Raw genomic sequence first — 18972 nt, 5'->3', positions numbered from 1 at the left:
ACTGTTAGCAAAACTATTTTCACAGAGAGGTAATACAGATTTAAACTGTAATCTATCCCCTAGGGGAAAAAAAATATGATTTCTACTTCAGTTAAACACACATGAATGACATTTCATTATATTAATGAAAGGTAGCAGTGGTTGATATAGAACAGTTAATTTTATGCTATAATGGAGAGATTGCTGGTTTGCTATTTGGTAGGAGTAAAGGGGTTGGTTTTCTTCATATTACAGCTTAAAGTGGTTCATTCAAGCTTTTTGGTGAATGTGTCTATCTCAAAATGTCCATCCTCAGAGAAAGTTATTATTTTTCAGGAATGCGTGAATATATTTTGACTTGATCTTTCTAGATATAAAGAAAAATAAGGACATTGAGCTTTTTTTACACTTGTGCATGTTTCTAAAGAAATATGTCAGAAAAACTTCAGAGTAAGCTTTGCCTTTGTTTTTTCAGAACTGAAAGATATCTCTTTAAATTCTGTTGAATGTTCACAGGATAAGAGAAGGTAATCAAAGGCTCACTGAAAAACAGATGAACAAAGCCACTGAATCTTCTTGTGTGATCTAAAACAAAACACTCAGTGGAAATATCAAAATATATAGGTGTAAGGAATCTAGAGACCATTTTTGTCAACTGATTAATCATTCTGTACCTGAGGAGGCCAATCTGAGGAGAGTCATACTGCTAACTAGTCGGTGCTTAAAGCCATTTGTTGATTTAGCCATGTGCTCAGTAAATATTTCTACAACACTCTTTATGTGCCTGTGGTAGATGTTGACTTCCTGCCCACATCTTCTCAGTGCGCGTGTGCGCGCACACACACACACACACACACACACACTCCAGATTCCTAAAGCATCTGTAAGTTTTTGAGTGCCCTCAGTGGGGACAGAAATTTGCAGTAATGAACACTGTCAAACAATGATGACCAGTACTGGTGAATACCACCCCTGAGACACAGTGGTTCCCAGAAGAACTGAGCCCTGATTGCCCACCTGCTCATTAATGTACCTCACATGAAATCCTTTGTCTCCACCTCTCACTTCTTCACTTCCCTATTATTAGTATGTCCTGGGGTCACCTCTCACATTGATCATTTGTGCTTAAATCCTAAGTGAGTGTCTGCTTCTAGGGAACCAAATTGAAGGCAGTGGTGGAAACCTCTTCTCAAAAACCTTGTCTGTAGAGGATAAAGATAATAGGCAGGTCCTTCAACAACTCCGTGAGGAAGGCAGGCTTGTTCAATAGTCATTGGCATCTAACTTCTGATGGACCTCTGGCCAGGCATCGAGCACAAAGATGACCAATATATTGTCTCTCCCCTTACAGAGTTCAGACAAGTGAACACAGTATAGAACAGTAAGTACAAGGATTGAGGAAGGGGGTTTAGCCAATCTCTGGATCTTTCAGTCATTAATTCCACTCAGTAAACCAGTGAGATGCCTGCCCACTGTTGTTCTCCCTGCTGTACGGAGGAGGAAGAGGTCAGAAGGTGCTACAAGAGGCGTTAACGGGGGGACCTAACCTTGATTTGAAGTGGGAGAGGGGGAAATTTTTTTTCCACTACAAGAAAAGCTTCGTGGCCATACACAAGGTGTGAAAAGGCTTAATTCCAGAATCCCAAATAGGAAAGGTGACATTTTCCCCTCTGTTCTAGGATTTCTCCCAAACGCCTCTTTTCCTTTCTTACTCTTTTCTACCTGTGAGAGGAGCCAGGATATGTATATTTCACTCTTTACTCTCTCTTTGCTCTTCAAAACCAAGTCAGCAAAGTCCCAGCAGTCGTTTCCTCATGGGTAGGAACTTCCCTTAGTCCATATGCTGAGTTCTAACTCTTGATTATTGTTGGGGTATCTAGTTTTGTCTCTCTACATAAAGTTGCCCTTTTTCTAAATTTAGAAATATCTTCTAAATCTTACTTTAATAAGACTGGCTTTTAAGACTATTGCCTCCTGATAGGAACGTAAACCTGATAAAATACCACAGCTGAATGATGATGTATTTATATTAGCCCAAATATTCACCTTAGAGTGCCAGACTGATTGTTTCAATAGTGGGGAGTTGGGATGGAGAAGAGGAAGTGATCCAACAAGCAAAGTGATACCATGATATAAGGCTAATTAAGTTTTTATCAATATATTATTTTCAAGATTATATCTATTATATATATTCAGGGGTTTTATTATTATTATTTTATTTTAGAGAGAGCACATGTGTGCGCCCACAAGCAAGGGAAGGGGGGTACAGGAGAGGAGAGGGAGAGAATCTTAAGCAGACTCCAAGGCCCGTGTAGACCTGGACACAAGCTTGATCCCACAACCCTGAGGTCATGACCTGGGCTGAAATCAAGAGTCAGATGCTTAAGTGACTGAGCCAACCAGGTGCCCCTATTCAGGGAAATTTATAACATTTAATGATATAACATAGGTACATGCCTTTCATGTAATGGGCATATAATCAAAACTTTTTCTCCTTCATTCTTTCTCGTTTAAACACAATGAAAGATACATTTATATAATGGTTACCAGTTTAATGTTCTTCAGAGCTCTGATTTTGACAGATTATTTTATGCTCAGTAATTCATTAGCCATAGTGTAAGTCTTTATATACTTTGTGTTAGCAGGATAATTTTCTGAGGTTGATAATGATTAATTGGAAAAAGCAGTGCTAATATTACAATTGGACAAATTAACATGACTCTAATCCTAGGCCATCATATATTGTTATGATCAAGTGCTGTTAACTTTGATCTTGAGTCAAGAAAATCTGTGAGTTATCAAAGTCAGTAGGAAGAAGCCTAGAAAATAGGATATGTTGATGGATTAAATTTTAATGTTTTAGATGATTATACCTAAAGCTTCATTAGAATTATAGATTAAAGGAGATTAAAGCAAGTTCTCCTCAATATTATAGATGTGTTTGTCCAATCCTGTGCTGAGTTTCCTAGGGGATTTGGTAGCTGAAGAAAATAATATATTTATCTTCTCATATTGTGCTTTTGCTTTTCTCCTGCAGTTTAAATCATATATTTATCAATTTTATTTGGAGCACTAAAAGAACCTTACAGGCAGATTCTTATTAAAGTTTATCAGATGAAGAAATAAATTGCTATAGCTTTTCTGTTTAATAGGAATTGATCTTTGAAGTTCAACAAGCAAAGAACTCTGGAATCACAGTCCAATTGGAATTCCTCTTTGATTTCTTTCAGAGTGAAAGTGGTGTATGCTTTGGCTTATTTGGAACTGTTTTTTAAAAACTATATACTTTTTGTTTACTCTGATGCATTGTGTGTGTACATATGCACGTTTGTGTGTATTTTGTTGATATTTTTAGTTCAGAATTTCTAACACTTCCTTCATGGCTTAATGTTACTACTCATTTATTCATTTATCTGTCCAGTCGATAGTAGTTCATACAACGTTGCAGACACTGCACAAGCATTGAATAGACACATAATAGAATGCTGTCTCTGCTCAAATCAAAACAATTTAATCTCTCTTCTTTTTGCAATCCTCTTTTTTCAATTTATTTTAAGATTTCTTTAATGCAGAAATGATGAACATTTCCTTTGCTGAATATTATATATTTTTTTTTTCCTGCGTAGGGTGTCCAGTCGTGTCACTAGCCCCATAGTATTGCTCAGTGATTGAGTTGTGAGCCTCTTTGTAATCAGGTGATGAAATATAGTAAAGACACCTGGGTCTATCATCTTTTGCTGTGATGACTTTTCTTAGAGGACTTTGGCTCGTTGATTGGTTTAATGTGCTGGCACAGTTATTAAGGAATTCTTCAATTTACTAGCAACATAATGGCTGCTTAAAAATCACAACAGGTGTGCCTGCGTGGCTCAGTTGATTAAGCACCTGCCTTCAGCTCAGGTCATGATCCTGGGGTCTGTGGATTGAGCCCCACTTTGAGCTCCCTGCTCAGTGGAGAGTCTGCTGCTTCCCTCTGTGTACTCACTCTCTCTCTCTCAAATAAATGCATACATTAAAAATAAACACAACAGTTAGAGTATTACAAATATATAATAGCAATCACCTGATGAATCAATGTAAAATATTATCTGCTAAAAGTAACAGAAGTAAACTTTAAAAAGGCCGAAGTTATTTTCCAGTTCTTTTTTCTTCTGGTAAGCTAAAGAAATTAGTATTAAATTAAATTCACATGTTAAAATAGATTATGAGGCAACATTTTTTTATAATAAATTTATTTTTTATTGGTGTTCAATTTACCAAAATACAGAATAACACCCAGTGCTCATCCCATCAAGTGCCCCCCCTCAGTGCCCGTCACCCATTCACCCCCACCCCCCACCCTCCTCCCTTTCCACCACCCCTAGTTCGTTTCCCAGAGTTAGGAGTCTTTATGTTCTGTCTCCCTTTCTGATATTTCCCACACATTTCTTCTCCCTTCCCTTATATTTCCTTTCACTATTATTTATATTCGATTATAAGGCAACATTAAACGAACAGATAAGACAAATCTATCTCAAATATTATTAGACACTATTATTAGGTGAACTTCATAGAGTATCTGTGGAGTTCACTGTCTCTAAGAGGTAGATTATCTGCATTTAGGATAGCAGTACATGGGAGGGACTAGTACTTGACCAGATATTAACACTTTTGGATTCAGTTTACTGTAGGTCTTAGCTTTCAAATATGCAAAATTGAGATTAGTAATATGTCATTATTTTATTTTATTTTTTTAAAGATTTTATTTATTTATTCATGAGAGACACAGAGAGAGGCAGAGACACAGGCGGAGGGAGAAGCAGGCTCCTTACCAGGAGCGCGATGTGGGACTCGATCCCAGGACCCTGGGATCACGACTTGAGCCAAAGGCAGACACTCAACTGCTGAGCCACCCAGGCAACCATCATTATTTTATTTTTAATAATCAGCCTAGGGCAGCCTGGGTGGCTCAGTGGTTTAGTGCCGCCCTCGGCCCAGGGCCTGATCCTGGAGACCTGGGATCGAGTCCCTCGTCGGGCTCCCTGCGTGGAGCCTGTGTATCAGAAAACACATTCCAACTAGCTTAAGAAAAAAATAATAAATTATTGGTTCTGTGATTGAAAGCAAGCAGTTGGAAGTAGCCTCTGTCTCATCAGGATTCAAACTTTAAGCATTTCAGTTGTTGAAACCGTAACTACACCTGGAAAAATGGAATCTTTCTAAGAAAGGAATAGAGAAATGAGATACTATTAATGGATAGATTTAGGCACCTATTAGTTTCTATGGTCAGAGAAGTCAGGTAGTATGGTATTTAGAGTATTTAAAATCACAGAGAAATTTGAAGGATGTAACATATTTAATGGACAGGATGCCTACAGAACTGTCAAACATTACATCTGTACTAGGATTATTTTCAATTTTTTAAAGCAATCTCTATACCCAATGTGGGGCTCAAACTCACGACCCTGACTTGCATGCTCTTCTGAGTGAGACAGCCAGGTGCCCCTTATTGGGCTTTTTAAAATAAATCAACCTTATTTAATATATCAGATTAAAAACAATAACAGCAAGTAGTAATCCCATTTCTTTTGCAGTCTGCCATGTGAAATGCTTGAAGAAAAGACTTTAAATGAATTAAATAGACTCACAGCATACTAACTGGTCTAAGAAAAATAAATGATCAATTCATATATAACTACGAGCTAATGCTAATAGATAACTTCTATGGATATTCCTGATGGTTGATAACATACAGGACATGTATTGTGTGCCAGGCACTGTGCTAGACCCCTTACATCATTTTTTTTTCTTTTAATTGCCTCTTGTCATATATGTGAATGTAGGTTTTCCTCATGCTTTTGTTCCTTGAATCTGCTGACACTGATCTCACGATGGAATGTGCCCATCTTTAGTTTTCCTTTTTTATTTTCATCAGCAGCGTGCTCATGTGTCCAAACCTCAAGCAAATATAATGACATAGGAAAATACTGTTTTTCCAGAACCCCTGTCTTCAGTTTACTGCATCAACCACTCTCAGCTGTCTTTGGGAATTTTTGCTCATAGTCACCATTCTCGCCCCCCTACACACATGCATGCACACACAGACACAATAGGTTCCTAAGTTCTTTTATTCACAAAGAGCTACAGAGCTGCTGATTATCATGTCCTATGGACCTGGTTGACTGGAGCTCATGTCAAGGGCATTGGGGGGTGGGTTTACCAGGTCAGATTGTGACAAAAATATATTAATCAGAATTTATGAATTGTAACGGATTTGTGCTAAACAGTATGGATCTTGGTGGGCAGGAACCATTGACACAACTCATTTTTAACAAGAGTAGCCTTAATATTCACCTGATTGACTTCATTTTTGGAACTGAAAAGTAATGAATATTAAGAATGTGATTTTTTAAAAAGCAACTTTAGCAGACAATACAGTTGCTCAAAATTTGTCAGGCTGTGGATCATGTGCAGAGTCAAGCATACAGCCAAGAAAAGAGAATTAGTAATTTGGACAGGAAGTTGATCTCCATTTGAATTTTGAATGTGTCATATATTTCAGATGTTGGCTATAAAATCCTGATTTTCAGTTCCAATATTTAAATCTTTTCTTTGGCACCATCTTACTTCCATGTGGAAGCTTTGTACTTCTGCTTCCGATTTTTAACATAAATTCATTCTATTCATCAGAGGCCAAGTTTTATAGGAGAGTGGCATGCAAGGGACTGTCACTCACAATATACATTTTTAAGATGGAATGGTCTATTTTGCCCAGATTTAATTTTGACTCCTTGGAAACAATGGGAAACTAAAGTAATTCATCTCTCAACTTGCTAGGAGATGCTTTAAATTTCGGTAAGCAGCAGTATTATGTTAGCGTGGAACATTTGGGTAAATTTGTTTCAAGGAGATAATAAATAACTAAACTACTTGGTTAAAAATCAGAAACAAAACAGTTTGTTCTTGTCATCTGGTGTTGCTCAAATGATGAAAAATAGCTCTCTAAAGGTTTAACTAATCTGCGAATCTAGTTTGATGCTGTTGCTGGCTTTGTCCAATCACACTGTATGTAATACACTAAAACCCACTAAAAACCTTTGTATTTGAGTGTAAATACCTTCCAAGGTGATGTTGTCCAATAATTTGCATGAAAACATCTAGCCAGAAGCATGGTAGAGAAACAGGATGACTCAATTTTGTATTCTGTGCCTGTAATAATTAGCTTATGTGGCATCGTCCTAAAATATTAAAAGATAACTGATATAACTGTGTTTTCCTGGAGGAGGGGCTGAGGGAATTTTGAGTGATAGGATAAGTGAATGAATCACAAACACATGCATACACACGCATGCACGCACACGCGCTTGAATTGATTGTAAATGCAGGAGGAATATTTAAACTATCTGAAGTTTTTAACTCTCACCTATTTTGAAACCGGGGGAAATTTTGGCCGGTGTGGTCATGCCATCCAAGGGTAACTAACGAGAGATACTCTTCAGTTATAGCAGGTCAGAGCAACTGGCTCTGATATTCTTGGCACATGTGTACGAGGAGGATGAGAAACTTGCTTCTTATGGGCACAGTGTGGATAGTCTTCATTTTTATTTTTCCAAAGCTGTACAGAATAAGATCGCCAGACTATCGTTGAATGAGTGAGCTTGGCTCCCTCTGTTTGTTGGGAGACCCCAAATCTCCCTGGGTACAGTCTGAGTGGGATGGAGACAGGGGGCCCAGTAAAGGAAGAAAGGACTCAGCTGATACTTCCTCTTTTTCAGTTCTGCCCCCCTCAGGCCATGTGTCTGTTTTTACAGTTTGGTCTCCTAATTTTCATCCCTATAAGACAGACAGCAGAACATAAAAATAGGCTGATTCAGTGTGAATTGTACTTGATTCCTGAGAATTGTCTTTTAACCCAATCCCTTTGAGATGGTTTTGGATATATTTTGAGCGATTTGATTTCAGACTCAGTTAGTTTAACATAGCCGCACATGTCATATATTTTAAATAGTAGAGGAGATAGCTAAAAATGAATGCGATGGGGAAGAGAATTACTATGACTTCACCAAATTAGAATTTTCCTCAAGCTTATATTTAAAATAATATCTAAGCCACTTTTCAACTCTAAACAAAAACCATGGTTAAGTAAACAATTCTAATTTTATGTAAGAAAGCATGAGGAACTGAGACTGGAAATATTATTTATAGATGATTATACAAATTAAACGTTCTGTGAATGTTTGCCATTTATTTTAATGTCCTATTGCCATGATAGTGAGCTGGTTGATGAATTAAATGCAGTTACACTTTCGCCAAATCCTGATGCCCTATGTAGATTTATGCTTACTGAAATGGATCAATTGAGCTTTTCTGTTAGGTAAGATCAGGGAGTAAATGAAATGTGCATCCTGTCACTGCGAAGTTTAGGGTTTGAGAAAGTCTGTTTATAAAAAATGAGGTAAAAAATGCCTCTAAGCCAAAAGCAACATCACATGCATTGGTGAAGAAGACATTTTGTTGTTAAGGCAATGGATGTAGCAACCAGTTGCGCAGTCCATTATGATCTTTGTTCTCTTATTAAATCATGATGAACTAAGAACACATTTAATTAATTACTTTAGAGTTTTATTAGAAAGCCATACTTCTGTTTTCCTTTGTATTTATATTTTGACCATATAAGAAATGAACGTTGTATAAAGAAAGCATTTTCTTTTTTTTTGAAAGAGAGAGAGAGGGAATGAGGGAGAGCAGGGGAGGAGGAGCAGAGGGAGAGGGAGAGAATCTCAAGCAGACTTCCTGCTGAGTGTAGAGCCTCACAGGGGTTTGGTCTAGGAGGGTGAGATCACGACCTGAGCTGAAATCAAGAGACAGTCACTTAACTGATTAGCACCCCTAAAGAAAGCTTTTTAAAAGTAGAGAAATAAAATACCTCAGTTAAAATAAGTATGGTTGTTGTGTATGCAGTATAATTTTATTGAATAAGGTGGTTTGGGGTTTTTTTCCAGTTTACTTAATAGAAGAAAAAAATCAATTTTGGGGATCTTATGTCTTCCAGAGTCTAGAAAGCCTGTTGCAGATGCATAAAATTTAAATAAAATTTGCAGTACACATTTTCATTAAGTTTTAGAAGCAATATAGAGTTTCTGGAAGAAAAGTAATAGGATTTTGTATAAAATATAGTACAATAACAAAAGGAAAAAATGTCTGAAAACTCTCCAATAAACTTATATTTTCTTCATTTTTATTTTTATTTCAGGCACACTTTAATGTAATAGAATCAAAATACTTAGTTTGAGTTAAACTAGTGTTTCTTTATCATGCTTTATCCTCTTTTGACTCTGTATGTGATATTCTTAATTGTAGGTTTAATTAAATTCTCTTTATTTGTTATATGTGACCCTGTGTATAAGAAAGAAAATTAAAAAAAAAATGTAGTCTGTTAGCTCTATTACCATGGGCCAAATGTAAGTCTAAATATATTAGTTGTTTTATGTAATTGGTCAGTGTCTGTTATTTTATTTAAAAGCTAGGGATAGCTATGTTTAACCTATCTTTTTGTCTCTCTTGGCACAGCGATGTGTGTATATAGATATTTAATGAATGTTTGTTGAAAATAATGATGTTGAATCACTTGAAATTTAATGCAGTTTCATCTTATTTTCTACATTTAAATTCTGTAAATGTAAAGAAGTTAGCAGGAATAAAGTCTAAAATGAAGATAAACTTATTTGAATTTTATCTTTTGATGGAATCCACATTCCAATTTGAAAATTGTCTCCTAAATATAAATTACAGTGTTGCAAGAGGAATCAATAAACTGTTAATTAGATTTGAGACTCTGGTGGATTCAGAAGATTCTCTTACTTTGTGTATATGATGAATTCTGATTTTGTATTTTAGCTTTGTTACAAAATTAATGCTGTAAGAAATGCTTCAGGAATTAGAATTTTTATGCATGTTAAAATTCCTTAGCTACTTAATTCTTTTTAAAGGAATTAATTAAATGGTAATTTTTAGAGTTGTTGATTCTAAATGAAATAAATTCAAAGTCATGGTTTCCTTTAGTATTATGAGTTATGCATTCTGTTATTTATTAATATAGTTTCTAGTTTGGTCTTCAGAGAGATCTATCATCTATAGAACTTTGGGATCATGGTATATTTCTCAGATCAAAAAAAGAGAGGCAGATTCCGTAGCAAATAAATTTGAGAGACAAAACAAGATCTGTTTTATTCCTGGAGATGTATAATGTACATTCATATACTGAAACTCAAAAGCTGAAAAGAGATGATTTTAACTTCACTGTTTATTTTAAAGTCATAGGGCCATAGAATATCTTAAGAACTAGTTATTTCTAACTAGTGGAGGTGGAATATATTTTAAGAAGCACTAATTTCTTGAATTTCTTAGAGTAATATTCTTTTTACAAAAATGTATACTGTATTTTCCTTTAATACAATTTCAGAGTATCCATGTTTTAGGTATTAAATGAGGCACAGAAAAATGCATTTTTACCTAATGCTCCAGTTTCTCCTGAAGACATAGGGAAGATGGATCATATCTCCAATCAAGAGAAGAAAGGAAAAGGAAATCAGTATAAGTGGGTTATTTTAACATTGCAGAGAACTAAACTAGTCTTGGAGCCTCAAAGAATAAAACCTTTAAATTCCTTGACAGTCATTTGTTCATTCTTTCCTTTCCATTTTCATTCTGTAACACAATTTATATCCATAATTTATAGTTATGGCATAGCTGAGCAACATCAATGGCTGATGGAAATGTCTGGATACATTTATTCTTGAAGAGCCAGTGCTCATTCACCACTTTGGTAGAATATGATAATATTAGTGTGTTAGATAATCTGATCTTTTTTGCTGTCTAGATTCAATTATTCTTGATCTCTTGTCTGAATCTCATGAAGAAATTTATGCCAATATTGTCTAGATACACCTTTCTTCACTAATTTCAACATGTGATATATATATATATTTTTTTTAAGTCACATTGTCAGTGAAGTATTAGCAAGCCACATTTGTACATTTTTCTTGAATTATTCTGTTTATGATTTTATGATTTAGGGGTGTGTGTGTATGTGTGTTCTGAGTGTGTACATATATAACTTCTATGCATTATGCATTCTTTATTTTTTCTTGACAAATGATTCTCAGACCTATACTGAGATACATTTTCCTCAGTGCAAGATGTATCACTGATACAGTGTTTTAATATGGTTTTAGAAAATATTGGCTTATCTTTATGGATCTTCGTGGAGTATTTTATGAAAGGAATATTATGAGGGGTTTATTATTTAAAATATACATAAAATATATGCAGTGCTTGATCCAGTATATTTTTACATTTTTACTCAAATAAATAAAGCACTCTTCTTTTCTTTTTTTATAGAGCAATGAAGTTGTCTACTACAATGCCAAGGATGATCTTGATGTGAGTATTAAAAGTTTTACATTAAACTTTGAGATAAACTGAATTATGCTAGGATGACTGGCTTTATAGAAGAAGCTGACATAGCAGGTTCAGTTTTTCAGAAAACGTTCTCTAGCATAAACAGAATACTGGTTTGACCTAACAAGGTAGTGATGGATTTTAGGGCTTATGTGATCTTTAATAAATTGTCTTTGGCATCTTTCTGGGTGGAAAAGCCATGTGTTTCTCTGGATCTGAACTTTCGCTGTGCCCTGTGCAGACCTCAGCCCTCCACGCTGACTGTGGTATCTCACACTCCATTAGCAACATGGGCAACAGAGTTTGGATCCCATCCATCTCTGGAGCCTGACTCTTTTCACCAGGGTTACTAGGCAGGTCTTCTCTGGCCTGAACTGCACATTCCAGGGGGCCCACTTATTTCCCCTACAATGTGAACCACACCTGGGAAGCTGTGCCTTGCCCAACCGATCTTTGAATCATAGTAGGTGTTCAATATGCCTTTTTCAATAAATGACTGTAATGTACATATTCAGGTGATTTTCAAACATGGATTATTTTAGCACAAATAAGTTACTTCTAATATTGCCACATTTGAGCAGACTTGAGGGAGACATTTTAATGACTCAGTTATAGTGGAAGCATTTGCAAAATTATAAAAAATAAGTTTACACTTAAGTTCATTTAAATTCTAATATATTTGACTTTTTTATCATGAAAAAAATATTTATTTACACCTATTTATCCAAAAGTGTTTGTTGAAGGCTTCTTGTATTTTTGGTATCTTTCCAAGAACTTGGGATAGATTTGTGAACAAGTCAAACAAATATAAAAAAAATTACCATTTATTATTCACACTTTTTAATCTGACTCAGAAAATATATTCATGTACTATTTTCTCCTAGCTACTTCACGGGAAAGTGAAAAACATATATAAATCAATTGTAGCGGGCCTTTAGAAAAAAAAATTAAAAAACAACACAAGGTAGTTTGCTTGAGATGCCACACCTTTTCAAACTGCACCACTACTACTACTCCTGAACATCATAGTTTATTGAGCACTGATCTTGCCTGCACACTCCTGACCAGTCTACACACATTCTTTTATTTAATTCCTTCTATGACACTATGAAGGAAGGAGCTTGTGTTTTCTTCATTTAATAAATGAAGAACTAGGATTCTTTTAAAAAGTGCTTTCTTTTTACTAGCCATGGGTGTTTTGTTAGTGCTTTTATGATAATTATTATCCTTTTATGATAATTTTATATGTCATTTTAATGATGTAGGAAGTTTGTTAGGGACAAACCAACAGTTAACACAAGGTGTTTTAATAGTTTATTGATTGATGGGGCACCTGGGTGGCTCAGTGGGTTAAGAGTCTGTCTCTTGATTTTGAATCATGTCATGATCTTGATGGTCAGGTCCTGAGAGCAAGCTCAGCATCGGGCTCTGTGCTCACTGGGGCGTCTGCTTGAGATTCTCCTCTCCGTCTTCCTCTGCACCGCCCCCCCCCACCCCCCGCTTGCACTGGCTTTCTCTCTCTCTCTTTCTCTCTCTCTCTCTCTTTCCCTCTCCCTCTCAGAATAAATAAATCTTCTTTTTAAGATTTTTTAAAATTTATTTATTCATAAGAGACACAGAGAGGCAGAGACACAGGCAGAGGGAGAAGCAGGCTCCACCTAGGGAGCCCAACGTGGGACTCGATCCTGGGTCTCCAGGATCATGCCCTGGGCTGAAGGTGGTGCTAAACCGCTGAGCCACCCAGGAATCCCCCAAATGAATAAATTTTTAAAAAGTAGTTTATTGATTGGTATTAGAATGAATATTATCTTGGGGCAGACATTTTGTTTCACTGTTAAATGGATTAGTATTTGATATTTAAAAATTATGTGGTCATTTAAAATATACATGATAAATCTTTTTCACCCTTCCTTGTATTATACTAATTATAGCTATTTACAAATAGTTTGTAAAACTATGACAAAGATTTCATATTAAATAAAGTAGTTGGATGAACATGCTTGGTCCAATCCCCCAATTGAGTGTTGCCTAAAGATGATGATACCAAATAATCATCAAATATGTTTGCAAATATGTTTTTCTTTTCCTTAAAGCAAATAAAGAAGTCCTATTTTTGGTGTCAAATAAAATAGTTTTGTTTACTTACGTCAAGTTTGCTTCTGAATTAGAAAGTTTTTTTATTTTGCATAGAAATAGTGGGTTTTCTTTGTTCAGGATTTTAACAACCATATGCATAGATGTAGATGCAGCCTTTTAGTGAGCGCCTCCCCAGTTAGTATTCAGTGGTATAATAGAATAGTACAAAGGTAAAATTCATAGTAGTCAGTCACTATGCTGCAAAGTTAGTATATGTCCATTAAAATGGAAAAGTGTGCAGGGATTGTATATTTCTACTACTTGAGCTGTGCTCAGTGCTTAGGGCTACATCATTTGCCGATACAGATGTTTATTCATTTATCCAAATAAAATTGTGTAGGAGAAAAAAGGATTAATACAAGTGAACCTGTTGAACTCATCATGTTTTATTGCCTTCTTCCATCCCCAAAAGTCTATAATATTATAATAAGTTATAAACGTACCTATAAGAAAGATGCATTCTCTTTCTTAGGCCAAGAGATAAGCTTTAGCAAGTGAAATCAAGACTCTGTAAAGCAAAATATCAACTTTAAAATGTAAAACTTAAAAATTATTCACAGAAAAAATAAAATGATGCTCAGGATTTAGAGAAAGTATTTTCAATTCTTTATATATAAATAATAACTGTGAGAATAATTCACAAAGAATATCGTATAGTAGGAAGAGGGTTAGGATAGAAATGAGACTTTGCTTCACGCTTCATTCCAACCTCCAAATCATACTCACTTATAAGGCAGTAAAGCTCATTAAAATTGTTTGCCCTTCACGTAAGACATGCTCTAGGTAATTAGGTGATCCACAGATTTCATTGCAGTTCAGAATATTCTCGGAATACTAGTAGCGGGATCAAGTTTGTTGGAAAATTGTACTATTTCGTGTAAATTTTTTGAGAGCTTATTAAGAACTATAAGGTAATTTATTTTATATTTCAATGAAACTTTTTTTCTTTTTTTCTTTTTTTATTTTTATTTTATTTTTTCAATGAAACTTTTCATTGGGGAAGATTATAGTGCTTTAGAAATGATAGTTCTATTGCTCTTGTAAACTCTTAGACACTGAATAAAAATGAACCATGGGCAGTGATTGGTGTATTGGTTTGACTCTTATAGAGAGAACTAAAGTAAATAAAAGTAACTGAAGGACAAAAGTTTATTTCCCTCATGTAAACATTCTAGATATGAGACCTAATGTGGCGAGTCTCAATCTTCTAGGCTCCAGGGTCCTTCTCTCAGTTTTTCCGCCCTCTTCAGTACAGCTTTTCCATGTTGTGATCCAAGATTGCTGCTCCAACATACACACTGAGTTTTGCATCCTAGATAACAGGAAGGAGGCGCGTGGCAGTAGAAGGCAAGCCGTGGGCCTTTAAGTGTATGTTTGCAGATTGTACACATCGCTCACATCTGCATCCCTTGTCCGCAGCTTGGTGACCAGCCTTGCTGATTTGCATCAGGATGTGGGAATTTAATCCTCCTCAACGTAGGCATGCAGTCAAACAAAATAGAGGATTCTGTTACTAAAGAGAGAATACTAATTGCAAAATAATTAGCAGCTTATGAACAGATCCTCAGTTCCCTCTTCTTGACTTATTGAAGTTAATTCCAAAATGCTACTCACTTATCTGAGTGACTTCTATTCAAGTTCTTCAACTTGGAACTGAGGGAAAAATTCTTTTTTTTTCAAAAGATTTTATTTATTTATTAATGAGAGAGAGAGAGAGAGAGGCAGAGACACAGGCAGAGGGAGAAGCAGGCTTCTTGCAGGGAGCCCAACGTGGGACTCAATCCTGGGTCCCCAGGATCACACCCTGAGCTGAAGGCAGATGCTTAACCACTCAGCCACCCAGGCATCCCAAAAAAACTCTTTTTTATAGTACAATGTACATAAAATTATGTGCTTTATTGAATATCTCTTAGTCTCCCCTTAATGCATGTGTTTTGATCAGTATAATTAAATTATTTTCTGCAATGGAAATATTTATTATCTTACAATGAAAGAAAGTTCAGACATGTAAGTAAATGTTACACTTTGATATTCTAATTTTGGTTTACAGTAGTTACACATTTTTTTTGAAGATTGTTTCTTACCTGATGAAGTTGGACTTCCATGGCGAAATTTACAAACTTTACCAGAAGTCTTGCAATAGAGGTGGATTTAATTGGCTCCAATACTCACAACTTGTAGTGCTTAATATTTTGTATATCAAATGTTAACAAATCATAATGTCATCTCATTGTTTTGGTTCACATTGGCTTGTCATCACTGTTCTTTGCCCTTTGGACTTTTTATATACTGATTTAATTATTTACAGTAGTTTTATTACTCAAATCCATAAAGCCACATCCAGTAATAAAAATAGGTAACTGGAAATTATAGAATGGTAGTTTTATCATCTCACACATCAGCAGCTAATATCTAGTGAATAAACGAACTAATTGGATTGGTAATATTGAGACAATATTATTGATTAATAAATTTGTCCTCATTTGTTTAAGTGGTAGTATAAATGGTTGAGAGCTAATGTTTCTGTTTTAAATGTTATGCCTCCTGAAGGAGACCAAAGGATTGTAAATCCTGAGCCTGTGATTATGATTTTTAACTTTTTCTCCATTTCTGTTTTAGCAGGATTTTTTTTTTAAGGAAAGGATTTATTTTTCCATTATCATGCCTAGTGGTATAGTGATCATTTTCTCGATGTCCTACCTCTCTTACATCAGTCATTTTGTTTCCATGTCCATGATGAATGTATGATTTTAGACATTATTCTTAAATATTTATTTAAGAGCTTCTTGAAATGGAGCTTAAGAGCTTCACATTTTATTTTATGCTTCTACATTATCCATGTACCTTTAATGATCTATATTATTAACATGTAAATATGTGTAAAATACTATATCCCTAATTCTTTTTCAATTGTCAAGATGTTCATATCAGTTATTATTGCCTTTGTTTGGCATTTGAGACACTGATGAAACTTAACTAGTTCTTTCCTAAGTCATCGTGAATTTTATAAAGAAATGGCAGCTTCTTCTTGGAGGTACAACCAGTCTTTTTAAATTATTCCCTTGGGATCCTTCCCTAGAGTGTTACTTCCTGGAGGGCAGCTGTTGGTACTCACAGCAGGTGACTTAGTTCTTACAGCAACCAGCACATTGTAATCACTTAGTGAGGTTTTTTCCCCCCCAATAAGTCAGTGAATCAAAGTTTCAAGAGAAGCTTTTCTTGACACAAATACGAACTGGCTGATGATTAGCAAAGTCATAATTATATATCTTCCATCTCTGTGCTCCATACTTGGTCTCATTTTTAAGGATGCCCTTTTACCACCATGCTCAATTTCAGCCCAGGCCTGTGTGTTTCTGTTATCTGAAGAATTAGAATCAAAAGACCCTGACGAAAATGTTCCCCCTTCTCAAATGCCTACTCTTTACCAGAAACCATACTATACATTCAATTCCATTCTTTGCCTTCAAATTACAAATATGACAGAAGCATTTGTATCTTTGGGGTAAATCCCCAACAGTGCAATTGCTGGGTCGTAGGGCAGGTATATTTTTAACTGTTTGAGGAACCTCCACACAGTTTTCCAGAGTGGCTGCACCAGTTCACATTCCCACCAACAGTGTAGGAGGGTTCCCTTTTCTCCGCATCCTCTCCAACATTTGTTGTTTCCTGCCTTGTTAATTTTCCCCATTCTCACTGGTGTGAGGTGGTATCTCATTGTAGTTTTGATTTGTATTTCCCTGATGGCAAGTGATGCAGAGCATTTTCTCATGTGCATGTTGGCCATGTCTATGTCTTCCTCTGTGAGATTTCTGTTCATGTCTTTTGCCCATTTCATGATTGGATTGTTTGTTTCTTTGGTATTGAGTTTAATAAGTTCTTTATAGATCTTGGAAACTAGCCCTTTATCTGATATGACAAATACCCACCATTTGCTTCAACATGGATGGAACTGGAGGGTATTATGCTGAGTGAAGTAAGTCAGTCGGAGAAGGACAAACATTATATGTTCTCATTCATTTGGGGAATATAAATAATAGTGAAAGGGAAAACAAGGGAAGGGAGAAGAAATGTGTGGGAAATATCAGAAAGGGAGACAGAACGTAAAGACTGCTAACTCTGGGAAACGAACTAGGGGTGGTAGAAGGGGAGGAGGGCGGGGGGTGGGAGTGAATGGGTGACGGGCACTGGGTGTTATTCTGTATGTTAGTAAATTGAACACCAATAAAAAAAATAAAAAAAAAAAAAAAAAAAAAAAAAAAAAAGGAAAAAGCACTGAAAAAAAAAAAAAAAAAAAAAAAAAAAAAAAAAAAAAACAAATATGACAGAAGCAAGAACAAATGCTTGGAAAGAAATCTGTACCATTTTGCTGTTTCCTAATCTTGAGACGGGAAAAGTCTTCCTTCAGTTAAAACTAATCAGATAGAGGGCAGCCCTGGTGGCTCAGTGGTTTAGCACCACCTTCAGCCCATGGTGTGATCCTGGAGACCCGGGGTCAAGTCCCACATCGGGCTCCCTGCATGGAGCCTGCTTCTCTCTCTGTCATGAATAAATAGATAAAATCTTAAAAAAAAAAAACAAAAAACCTAATCAGATAGAAACCAGTCAGTGGAGGGAGTACATGAAGAGATCAATAATAGTACAGTAAAAATACTGTAGTATTAAACATGTTTCCTTTGAGATATTCTTTCAGTTACTTCGCAGAAAACATTAAATGTATGCTTATTCTCTAAAGAAAGAACCAGTGATCTGTATGTAAAGTAGACTAAAATAAAATCATCAAAATCAATACTACTAAAATAACAATTTCACTGGATGAACTAACAAACTTAAGAGTGCAGATTATCCATCAGAAGAAAGAGGAAATACTCCCAGAATGTCAAAAATGTTTTAAAAAATTGTGTGAGAAACGATAACATATGGATGGGGACAATATGCAGTGAGGTGAACCATACATCATGTGTTCCCAAAGATCAAGTCAAAGCGTATGGATTAGAGATTAAAAAAAAAAAAAAAAAAAAAAAAGCTTAATGGAAGAAAGCATTCAGGTTTGCAAAGAAATCTGTATATAATTGTAGATTTGAAAGGCTACAGTGTTTCTTTCATTAGAGGAGACAATACATTTATGTTGGTTAGGATAATGGACATAGGAATATTTTTTAGCAAAGATTTTTAAAGGATTTAGCCAAGATTTTCAAAACTCAAGAACATTTATACCAAAAAACTTGCTCAAGGAAATCCAAGAAGAGATTTCTAGGAGGCAGCTATTTATTTAATTTGGCCTCGAATACTGTTATGCTTAGCTTATGAGTGGACTTTGAAAACAGGTGGCTGAAATTTCCCCAGCAAGTGTGAAGCTTCCCATATAGCAGAGCCAGATTCAATTACGGATACGTGTTGATGTGCTGGCACAGTGTT

The 18972-nt window shown here is 35.5% G+C and overlaps 1 protein-coding gene across 8 annotated transcripts in view; it reads left to right on the top strand.

The window, feature by feature from the left end:
• The window catches only part of CACNA2D1 (calcium voltage-gated channel auxiliary subunit alpha2delta 1), a 475745-nt gene that overhangs the window by 269600 nt on the left and 187173 nt on the right, over positions 1–18972 (top strand). For all 8 annotated transcript variants that reach the window (XM_038562843.1, XM_038562841.1, XM_038562842.1 and 5 more), the window contains exon 5: positions 11359–11400. In XM_038562843.1, the coding sequence (XP_038418771.1) occupies positions 11359–11400 (42 nt within the window). The remainder of the gene's footprint in view (positions 1–11358; positions 11401–18972) is intronic.

This window comes from Canis lupus, chromosome 18 (assembly GCF_011100685.1).
Source record: "Canis lupus familiaris isolate Mischka breed German Shepherd chromosome 18, alternate assembly UU_Cfam_GSD_1.0, whole genome shotgun sequence".
Lineage (NCBI taxonomy): Eukaryota > Metazoa > Chordata > Mammalia > Carnivora > Canidae > Canis > Canis lupus.
The sequence above is the reverse complement of the archived record's forward strand: the minus strand, read 5'-3'. Positions and strand labels throughout refer to the sequence as shown.